A 12500-nucleotide genomic window follows, 5' to 3' on the forward strand; every position below is an offset into this window, starting at 1 on the left:
AATTTATCTTTTTAAGATTTTGTAATCGTTTTTAGGAAGTAATTTATTGAAGGCCATTTTTGTGCTAAGTAACGAAATAACTTTTGCTAGGTCTAGTTGTGGATTTATTTTTTACTTATCATCTTCAAATTACCTTTATTATTGTGCTTTGTTAACATCTTTGTATTTTGTAAGCTAGTTTTTTTGTTACTATGTAATGTCATACAGAGCCATGTAGTAAAAGTTGGAATAAGTACCGAATTTTGCTCTGAAATACTTAGAGTTCCGATGACTTAATTTAATAATAAAAAACAACATCTCCGCATGTACAGTAATAATATAATAACAAATTGATATTATTAAATTATATTTTACAAAATGTTGCTTTATATTTTATTCTTTATTTAATAAATACAATTTTAAAATGTAATATAGGTATAGTCATATAAGTATTAAAATATTCAATGTTAACAACGCTTAACATCATACATTCTTACAATCACCACTATGCGCCTACACATAATTTTCTGGTTACGTCCAATTTTCATTTTTAAATAAACTTTATTAATTTTACGTTGAGGACGCCAAGGTTTACTCTGTTTATCTTCCGCGAGTAAAACATGTTATGTTAACTCCACTCGTAGTTCTCACCACTTCCACTTTTTTTTATTAGCATAATATTTCATTCACCATAACACGTAATTTTATTTAGAATTATCACCCACTACTACAATAAATTAGGTACATATAAGTACAACACTTTAAATAAACAATGATAGTTTCATTTGTCGATATTTTAATTTTATTGAAATGTATAATATAAGCTAGGTATTAAACGTCTATAAACATTAGTATTAACTTGAATCAAGGGAAGGAATATTTTAAATTAATATATCCATTATCCTTCATATGTTTTGAAGATCTGTCTGCTTATGTTAACAATTCACTGATCGGTTTCCGTAATTTCTAAGGTCGTAATTTATAACTGAGGTAAGATTATTACAGTAATGTTAAAATAATATTTATATCAAATACAACATTTCAATGAATTCAAATAATGTATTTTACATTTTTAACCAATATTAAAAAAAAATTATTGCAGTTTAAACTTATAATTTTAAAGTCAGTCTTCATTTTTTTTATAAATTTTCATAACTTTAAATTATTTTAGATGAAAAAAAAAATGAACGAAAATATTCAAATTATTTTATTATTAAAAGCTATAACATTTCAATGTTAATGACTGTCTAATATACTTTTAATAATGTTTTAAAGTCAAAATTCTTGAAAGTTTAATACATTGTTCATAATATCTTATAACTGTCTTAAATATTAAACTATTGTTATAAACATTTGAAGTTCAAATTTTGATAAAAGTAAATTTTATTTAAACGAAAATATAGATTTTTCCTTTAAGCGATATTATTTATTTTGATGTTATTAAAAAACAAATACGTTTATGGGACGTCATTTACGTAACTTACGTAGGTACATAAGTTTACGTTTACGTATTATTTTCTACGTATATTTTCGATTGATCATATAACGTATTATTTAGGACTTAGGTATCCGCGACCTAAATATAATACCATAATTATTTTCGGTGACAATGTTAAATATAAATTACGTTATACATAGAAATTAGCGGCCGTGAAACCTGCAATTATCCGCCAGAGCGCGTCTAAGTTACGATCCACAACATGGTACTCTATTAATATTACATCGTTTTGAGGTGAACCAATAACCATAAACCGAATGAAAATCGTAAACAATATTAATAATAAATAGGGTCAACACTTGTATGCATTTGCATATTTTTATTGGTTGGTCAAAAAAATAGCTAGTTAATACCAAAATTTGTTTTATAACCTAACGATGCTGTATACAAAATTTTATTTCGCATATTTTTGCATATTATGGTATTTTTGCATTTTTAGGGCATATTTTAGCATTTAGTATATTTTTGGAGCATATTTTTGGATTTAAGATCTTAAAAACTCGGGAATTACAAAATATTAATTTGTTTCACTCATATACCTTATTATTGATACTTCAGCTCATTTATGAAAAGTGGTTATCTAATCTTACAACAATTATATGTCCGTATATCGGTAACAGTATCGCATAGAGATAATTTATCTCAGATAAATATCATATTATATTATATCGCACCTATTACAGTCGTCAGTCGGTCTTTATACTCGTGTGGTGCGTTATTAAATCGACCGTTTTAAAATGCCGAAAGTGAGAACTTCAAACACTAGTCGTATCAATAGTTACATCTCTGAATTTGGAGAAAATATATTTTCTTCGGATGGGAATATATTGTTTTGTAAAATATGTGAGGCAAAGGTTACATGTGAAAAACGATTTACAGTTTTACAACATCTTAAAACGTCTAAGCACTCACGTGGTATTCAACGACTCGGCGACCAACAACAAAAGACTCAACAACTTTTACCTACTACATCAAAAATTAATTCTTTCAATAAAGATTTGTGCAAAACGTTGTTAGCAGCCAATATACCATTAAATAAATTACAAAATACCTATTTTCGTTCGTTTCTGGAAAAGTATACGCATAAAGATATTCCATCAGTATCTTTATTAAGAAGTACCTATGTCAATGAGTGCTATAATGAGACAATGGACGCCATACGAAAAGAAGTGCTTGATAAGAAAATCTGGATTTCGATCGACGAAACTACTGACGTACAATCTCGTTATATTGCAAACGTAATTATTGGTATTTTAAATGCCGATGAACCAGGTAAAATATTTTTAATTTTTTCCGGTATTCTCGAAAAAACCAACCACTCTACAATATGTCAAATTGTTGATAAAGCTCTTTTTACATTATGGCCTAATGGAATCCGACATCCTGATGTACTTTTGTTTTTGAGCGATGCCGCTCCATATATGGTCAAGGCAGCTAATTGTTTACAAGCTTTTTATCCAAAAATGGTCCACGTTACTTGTGTGGCCCATGGGCTACACCGGGTGGCAGAAAAAATTCGTGGTCAATTTCCAAAATTGACGAACTTGTCTCAAACACAAAAAAAATATTTTTAAAAGCGCCAAGTCGTATTGATTTGTTTAAAACTGAGGCTCCAGGTATACCATTGCCTCCAACGCCTATATTAACAAGATGGGGTACATGGATTTCTGCTTCAATGTATTATTGCGAACATATAGAAGCTATTCGAAATGTAACACAGAAATTGAACCCTGAAGACGCCGTTTCAATAGACAAAGTTCAAAAATTAATTTCTCAAGATCAAGTTGAAGCAAATTTAACTTTTATTTATTCAAACTATGGATTTTTACCAACTACCATAACATCTTTAGAAAGCCAGAATGTTTTACTAGCTGACTCAATTAAATTAATAGAAACTGCGCGAAGTAAAATATGTGATGTTAGTGGAACAAATGGCACTGATATTAATAAAAAATGTGAAGATGTTTTTAAAAAAAATAATGGTTTTCATATTCTTACGAAAATTTCTAAAGTATTATCCGGTGAAGTATCCACATTAGAAGGTATTCCAGAAAATTTGACCAGCAACGATTTGTTACATTATAAATACGCACCTATTACATCCGTTGATGTAGAACGTTCCTTTTCACGCTACAAAAATTTGTTAACGGACAATCGACGCTCAATGCTGTTTGAAAACTTATACAAATCATTAATTGTTCAATGTAATAACATCGGGTAAAAATTAAAATGTTTATCATCTGATTAATGTTTTTGTTTTTTAATTTTAAATATTTTTTAATATCACACATTTTTGTAAATCATTATTCATTGGCAATAAATAATAATATTGTATTATTATAGACTATAGTATAAATTGTATAATACATAAAAAAAATAAATCATTTAATCATTTTTTTACAATAACATTTTTTTTAGAGCATATTTTAAGGGCATATTTTGGTAATTTTTAGGGCATAACTGCATACATATTTTATAGATTTTTAGGGCATATAATTGTTGGCATTAATAATAAATAATAACCATTAAAAAATATTTGAACAGAATATTTTTTGATTTTTATATGTTTTTTTCTTTTTCTTGTGATGTCTGAAGACAAAATTGTAGTTGGAAAAATACATCAATCTTCAATTTGAAGGTTTCTGCTTAGTTTCTACTTAGTACTTTGGGAGGTCAAATGTAAATAATTCTCATAAATTTTCTTAATAATTGGGGAAAACATTCATATCACATCCTTCACCGTAATTTAATAATCAATGACGAGGTAATCTACAGACTACAGTAGAGCAACTTGACAGCATGTTTTTTTTAAGTTATAAAATTTCCTTGCGTACTTTATTCTGACTCAATTATACATGAATATATAATTCATGCACTTATTATTTTTTTATTTTTTTATGGTTTAAATATTTTTCTTAATAATAATTGTCGATATCCACTGTAACGAGATAATAATTTTATATTACATGAATAGTACATTTTAATCAAAACCTTTTTCCCGTTTCTATTTAAGCCTAATATAAGGTTTAATTTTTGGGTCTGAGGTGCCTTCTATACCTCTATTTTCTATTTCTAGTTAATACGATTTGCACATTACCTACGCTAAAATGTAAAATTGTTTTTATTCACAAACGCCAGATAATAATAAAACACGTGTAGAGTCCTGCACCTATCTGTAAACAAATTGTATATTATTTTTTGTACTGCATGTGTGTAATATTATATCATTTTATAGATAAACATAAACTGCATCTGCCTTTTTCTCACATCGTAGATAAACACATTTGCGATCAAATATATTATTTAGCGTTTGAATATTATTGACAGTATTTTTATTTGTTTACATTGAGCTTATACTAATGTAAAAAAAACATGGATCAAATATAAGACACAGTTACACATATAGTCACATAACCATATAGGTGTCTATGTAGCTATATGTAGATGTTTAAGTAATAAATAATAAGTACCTATCTATGTACAATGATATACATAACTATATGTTATATTTTTATCAGTTGTTTGATATTTTAAGTATAAAAAACGTATACGACACAAAGTTCAACTTAAATTATAATCTTTGCTTATATAAAATAATATTCATTTTAATGCCTATTTATTAAATTAAAATATATTTATTAGACTTTAAACTTGTTTACAGAGTTGTGGTAGTAACTTTTCTTATAAGCTACATTTGTATTTTTGTGTTTTAAAATTTAAATGTAACATATCTAATTTATTTAACTATACGTACAATGTGCAAGTATTACTTAACATTAGGAAATGGATCACAAAAAAAAAAAAACGGTAAATTTATTTTAAATAAATAATATTAATAGTGTTTACTTTATAAATATGATTATGTTATGCAGTCATTTAGTTTGTTTATACGCTTTATTTATATTTTATAAAATAAAATAAACAAAATTAATTATAACTCTTTTATTTAACATTTTAAACAAAATCAGTTAAAACTATAATTTGTTTAATAATAAGCATGTTGTGAATTACACAATTATGGATTATGATATCGTTTAACGATTTGAAGAATATAATATGGTATTTAAAATACAATGTCTTATTTTGCATATCGTATTGTCTTAAGCTAACCTTCAATTTGAAGAACAAAAATTAATTATTCTTGGTACAAATATAAAATTATAAATTATATGTTATATATTAATTAATTAAATGATAAAAAGTATTTTAAATATATTTTAAATCATCATACTTATTTTTTTTATAGACATAACTATATATTTTTTGTCTTTTTGAGTAACTATGTAAACACCTCAAACACTCAATTAAAAAATATTACCATTGACCTTATCCTGTACTTAGTGTCTGAATTATCTATAATTTGTATTAATACTAGTAGGTAGGAATAAAAATTGATAAGCATTAAAGATAGGTTTTCAAATCACATCTAAAAATAACATATTTATATATTTAATGCTAGTTATATTGATTAGGTAATCTCAGGTGGGTAGATAATAAAATAGTAATTACACTCTAAACATTATAATTTATGCTTTAATTAAATATTTCTTACATTCAATCAATAACTTACACTTAAAAATTATTTAGGTATTAATAAAATATGGCTTTGACGATGGAGAATAATGTTAACTCAAAATTAATATGTTTTAGAATCAAAAATATAATTAGAAAATTATTATCCAACTACATAATGATTTCGATTTTACTAATCATTACACTAATAAGCGTGGTAAGTTTATACTTTTTAGTATTCATATATAATTTATATTATTCATTCAAATTACTCATCTATTTTATTTTCGAAGTATTTAAATTTTTAGTTGGGTATATAAGTTTCATAAAGCAATATATTATTATTTTAAATTTTAAGCGAAATTATGAATGTATTTGTCTTACTATAAAGTGTGGGTTTTTTTGTAAATAATGTATAATTGATTTGTAACTGAAAAAAATTTTTGGTTTTCAATTTTAAGAGCGATTTCAGATAGAAAATATAAATTTAAAAAAATTAAAATTAAACATTAAAAAAACAAAATTATTTCAATTTTTAAATATAAATCGATAACAAATAATCTTAGATTTTTAAAATTTTTATTAAATGTTCATAAAATAATTTCTATTGATAATATAAAGATAATATAATTTTCAAAATATTATGATATTTATAGACATTTTAAACTATATTTTTTTTTTAATTTTAGTTTTTTTTAGTTTTTTCTTAACCATAAGAATTTTAAATGTTGACAGAATTCGAACAAAGTTGTTAGCAGTTAAAAATATATTATAATTTAATTTTTATAGCTAAGAATTGAATTTTTAACAAAAAATTTTTCATAAGTAATAACACTAATAAGTAATTCATATTGAAACCAAACATTTAAAAAATTTATAAGCAAAAGCATATTTATACATTTTTATAGAAATTATATGTTAAAATTTGAATGAAATTTCATATTTTAACTATAAATAATAATATTTATTATTTTGTCAAAATCTAAAAATATTACACCTGGAAACAGACATTTTTACGTATATTATATTTTATACTCACAAATCACAATAGCATTTTCAAATGTAATGTTTTTGGCAAAAATTAATTTAATCTCCTGAATTAGGTTGTAATGTAAAGTAAATTACTTTACCGTCTTTACCTAAAAACATTACCAAAATACAAAACACAAAATAGCACTTGGTGATATAGGCTAATAGACCGTCTCCGCTCAGAATTATTTTTCATACGTACACAATAATATACTTATGAATTAAAATTTAACATATCCATTAAAGTGACACACACGATATTTAATGTACAGCAGAGCGGTACTCACGGCACTCACCTAACACAACTATGTACACTTTATAAAATATTTCAATTTTTACAAATTAAAACAAAAATAATTTAAATATTAAAAGTTACTGTAAAAATTATCATCAGTCGTATTTTAAAATGACTTAAATTTACGTACGAGTAACTAATTACCTACAAGTTATTAATGGAATTTAGTTACATAAATTGTATACATGTGGCTAATAAATGCCAAACCCTGAGAAATAATATATATATATATATCATTAATTAATATAATCACTGTTGAGATAGTTGATAACAAGACCTAACCTAACCTGAGTCTCCATCGCCCACACTATCGCCCATACGTATTACTAATCTTCTCGAAAAAATAAATAAGTTCAAATATTTTTTTTGTTATCAACAAATTCTTATACTTATCTTATAATACAAGAACATTTTTTTTTTAAAAGATCTGACTTGAGGAAATATTATATCGATGATGCGATGATATTTATTTTTGATCTGATAATGGTGCTTTGACATTTACTGAAATGTTAACTATGTATTAATACGATTTTAATTTTGACTTAATTAATAAATGATTGTTAAAAAAATGTGCTAATGATGTTTGGGAATCGCTTCTCGTTGACGGTTTTCGCCAAATTATAATCATCAAATAATATCCTAAAATGTCCATTGTTTCACTAATTGCTAAATCATTATTGGGTACATTCTTGTTTTTCACTAATTTTAATCATCTACTAACTCGTAAACACACACACTGATTTTTGGTACTCGTTCGTCTGGTAGTAAAAAAATGTTAATAAATGACTTCGTTTAATTTTTTTTTTTTTTTTGTGTGTGATTTAATGCAGAGAAGTTATAAATTACAGCATAATATAGAGGTATACATATATTGTAAAGATTATATCTCTTTAGTAGGTAGGTAGGTATCAAATTCATCTGCTACTTGTATAATTTGCACTTATATTTTATACACTGTTTCCCAGTTTCAAACGGCAGTATTTACTAGTTACCAATTTTAAATTATATAAAACAAATATATATATATATTAAGTATAGCCAAAATATGTATTATATACCTATATAATATTTTATAACTTAATATAAGATAATAAGAAAATTATTTGTGATAATAATAAGCAACAACCATTCAACAATAATAAATTTTATTTACTATATTATGTGTAATATAATTTTCATGTTGATTTTTAAAGCTGACACTAATGGTTAGCGGAAATGAAGCGACTAAAAACAAAGGATATGACAGCCAATATTACATTGCGGCTGTCGTCGAGTACCACCCCAACTTAGGATCTAATCCTTTACAGTCAATACAAAACAATTTACCAATTTATGAGGACATTATTCACCATGCTAGTCAATATGTAAGTAAATCATGAAGTGTTTGTAAATAAAAAATTAGAAGCTAATAATTAATAATATTATCGATGTGCTATGAAATAATTTTAAAATATGAATTCAAAATATCAAAATATATTTAACATTTGTTTTCTAACGTCAAAACAATTTTTATTTTAATTATTTTAACAAACGTTTATTTAAATATAACTATCCAATAAATATTTCAATGCAATTGTTTTATTTAAATAAATCTATATACTCGAATAACCGTATTTTAAAATTATTCAAATGATTTTTTTACAAATAATTTAAATAACATTTATTCGAATAACATCGTAATCTACTGTGTTAAATTAATATTTTATTTAATACTTTTATAATACCATGTATATTATAAAGTTAGTACGTTACTAAAACTAAATGTATTTATTTATTTTTATACATAAAACTTAGATAAATATATATTTGTTATTTAATAGAAGTTTTTATCTAAATATACCTATTTTATACAAAATGTATCTACTATTCATTTTAATTATAATAATTTGACTAATAATCCATCATAAATTATAATTATAATTATTGTATTATATTGTAGGATGTTGATATATTGGTTTTTCCGGAAGCTGGTTTAACCGGAGTTACTTTACCCGACAATCGAAAAGAAATCAGAAAATTTCTAACAGAGATTCCTTCCCCGGAAAGTAACACTATTCCATGTTTCACTCAATATTGCAGCACGGTAAGTATCTTTATATGATAATATGTTATTATAGCAATATATGCACAAAAAAAAACTCATTATTATAAAATGATAATTTATATAATTATGCGATCATATAATACTTCTATTTGTAGGTGTTAAATAAACTGTCATGTGCAGCTAGACTTCATCATATGTATGTGGTAGTAAATTTACCGGAAATAGAATATTGCAAAACAGAAGAAGACGATTCGTGTCCTGAAGATTTAGCCAATTATTATAACACAAATGTGGTGTTTAATAGGGAAGGAAGAATTGTTGCTAGGTATTAAATATTACAATATTATGTAATTTTAACTATAATTTAATGTATCTTTAATGACTTAATGTATTTGATAATTTGTATTTTTTTAGGTATAGAAAATTTAACTTATTTGGAGAATTAGGATTTAATCATACTCGCACATCAGAATTGTGTACGTTCGACACCGATTTCGGAGTGAGATTCGGAATGTTTATATGTTTTGATATATTATTTCAAGATCCCGCAGCTCGTCTTATTCGTGAAACAGGCGTCAAGGATGTTATATTTTCAACGGCTTGGTTTTCAGAAATTCCTCTGCTTACAGGTTAGAATACATTATTATAATGGTTGTATTATCCTATTACACTATTACAATAATACCGCATCCTGTTTTTTATTATAAAACACAATACAATATGACAATACTAAGTCGTACACTTATTGATGTACCTATCTAGATAGGTAAAATATTTAAATTCTAGTTATTCATAGTTTATTTTTTATTTTTATATATAATTGTCTCTAGTGTATTATATGTTTTATAACCTATGAATTAAAATTATTCAATAGTTTTCAATAGTATTATGTTTATTTTCTATGTGATATTTTTATAATACAAAATATTTCTGAATTGTCATTACTCATTAGTATACATATTTTTTACACTATTAAATGAATCTATTAAGATAAGTATCGAAATATTCTAAACTCAATTATGTAGGTTAGGTTAGATTTATTTATTCATATTTCTCTTTTTAAGACCAATTTCGTTTATAACATTGACAATTCAGTTTGTTCATTTCTATTTATTTCTCTATAAACGCTTATCATGCACAGCCCATCAAGCCTTTCATCAATCATTGTTGACCTTAATCATGTCTTAACTCTGCAATATAAAGTACTAAATGACCTTATTTCTACAGTGTAAGTTATTAGTAGTTATGTAATGAATATTAGTACCTACCATCTATAATGTTCAAGCTTAGAAAAAAATCACATTTTTTTAAATAATTTTATATAGACTTAAAACTTGTATTACCTATAGCTGTTATGCCATCAATGTAAATTTTTGGTTTTAATTTTCAATAACTATATCAAAATGAGCCATTAATTTTTAAAGTTTCATCTTGATTCATTTTGAATATTTCGAAGCATTATTAACCCTTTCAGTCAAAATTATTATCATTTTTATTTTTTATTTTTTATTTTATATTGTTCATTTGTGCTAGTTGTAGTTATAAACTCAAAACACTGTTATGTGGAGCAATCAAATGTATAAAATAATTAACAATCTATAGTGTTTACACACGATATTACAATCTCCAGGCAAAAAACTGAAAATTTTAATATTATACATTTTTATTTTTGAAACAAAAAAGCGAGTTAGGTTATACCACCAAAAAAGGCGTCCAAGGGAATTTACTTTATTATGCGAGGAATAATTTTTCTGAAAATAAAAATTTACTTATAACAACAAACAATTTAATATTTTGCTATGATGTGTAATATACCCTAACACTTTCATCCATAAAATAAATGCAACTTTTCAAAAAATGTCACTTAATACCTTTATATCCATTAATCCCTTCAATTATAAGTTTTTTTTTTTATTATTATTAACGAAACGAATATTATTTACAATCTGTATACAACAAAAATACAATAAGTAAGTACCTATTCATAGCTTTATAATACTTTACGATTTATAATGTTTTAGCTGATTCGGTGCAAGCTGGCTGGGCATACACCAATGATGTGAATCTCTTAGCAGCTAGTTATAACGCTCCATCAATGGGCGGAGGAGGCAGCGGTATTTACGCCGGTCGGGAAGGACCTTTAGTCATGTTCATGCCTGACCGACCTGGCACTCAAATAATACTTTCAAGAGTGTTGAAGAGGCAATACAATAATTGTGAAATTCAATCAAAGAAATGTTCGATCGATACTAACTATCAGACGTTTATGTCGGATAACCTAATCTTACCTTATGGTAAAGAAAAATCCCCACCAAATAGAAATCGGCCCAGTGATTTCAGGTCAGTTTGATTTTACGCATACATAAAAATAAATATAATATGTTTATACTTCGAAAAAAATACGTATTACAGTCAATATGGCGTGTGTTGGGACTTGTTTGGAGAATAAATATGTATAACATATTATAAAAAATTGAATTAAATATGTAATGAAAAACATAATATTTGCTTTCTATTTAAGAGGAGACCATGCACTCGCTTTTTAAGGGGTTTAATATAGGCAATTTTAATGAAATATTAAAGAAATTATTTGAATTTAAAACTTTAAATATATTATGTTTAAGCACTAATTCAAAATGTTAATACAGTTGTTGGTTGTTGCATAATCAAGAGATTAAATAAAAATTAAACAACTTCCCTCAAAATAAAATTCAAGTTTATACCTAAATAGGTATCGTATATCATATACGGTACAGTAAATAATTTATTATGCTGTCACAGCGTTTTTGTGATATACATAAAGGTTATAAAAAAATTTTATAATAAAAATTAAAAAGCTACGACTAAGCAAATATTAGATAAATTACATGAACTGGTTTTTTATCGATTATAGTTTGAATAATTATTTTTTGGGTGAAACGGTTTTTACGAAATATAGATATGTGGTGGTCCTCTTAAATACAATTTTTTTATTAGATAATTTTATTTATGATCTATTTATTAAATAATGAATTGTATTCATCTACAATATTGTCTATATTGTACCCTGCATGAGTTTGAATTGTAAAAACACGTTATACATAATATAGTCTACATTTTAAAGTTACACCACTGATATGTATATAATATATAAATAAATAACA

The 12500-nt window shown here is 25.0% G+C and overlaps 1 protein-coding gene across 8 annotated transcripts in view; it reads left to right on the forward strand.

The window, feature by feature from the left end:
* Positions 1–12500, forward strand: part of LOC114129699 (vanin-like protein 1) — a 47104-nt gene that overhangs the window by 30729 nt on the left and 3875 nt on the right. For 5 of the 8 annotated variants that reach the window (XM_027994500.2, XM_027994502.2, XM_027994501.2 and 2 more), the window contains 5 exons: positions 8507–8677; positions 9253–9396; positions 9513–9682; positions 9772–9986; positions 11379–11697. In XM_027994500.2, the coding sequence (XP_027850301.1) occupies positions 8507–8677; positions 9253–9396; positions 9513–9682; positions 9772–9986; positions 11379–11697 (1019 nt within the window). Of the gene's footprint in view, positions 1–5245; positions 5285–6127; positions 6207–8506; positions 8678–9252; positions 9397–9512; positions 9683–9771; positions 9987–11378; positions 11698–12500 lie in introns of those variants that run through there. The other 3 variants (XM_050208153.1, XM_050208154.1, XM_050208155.1) reach the window with 2 other exon arrangements.

Source organism: Aphis gossypii, chromosome X (assembly GCF_020184175.1).
Source record: "Aphis gossypii isolate Hap1 chromosome X, ASM2018417v2, whole genome shotgun sequence".
NCBI classification, from domain to species: Eukaryota; Metazoa; Arthropoda; class Insecta; order Hemiptera; family Aphididae; genus Aphis; species Aphis gossypii.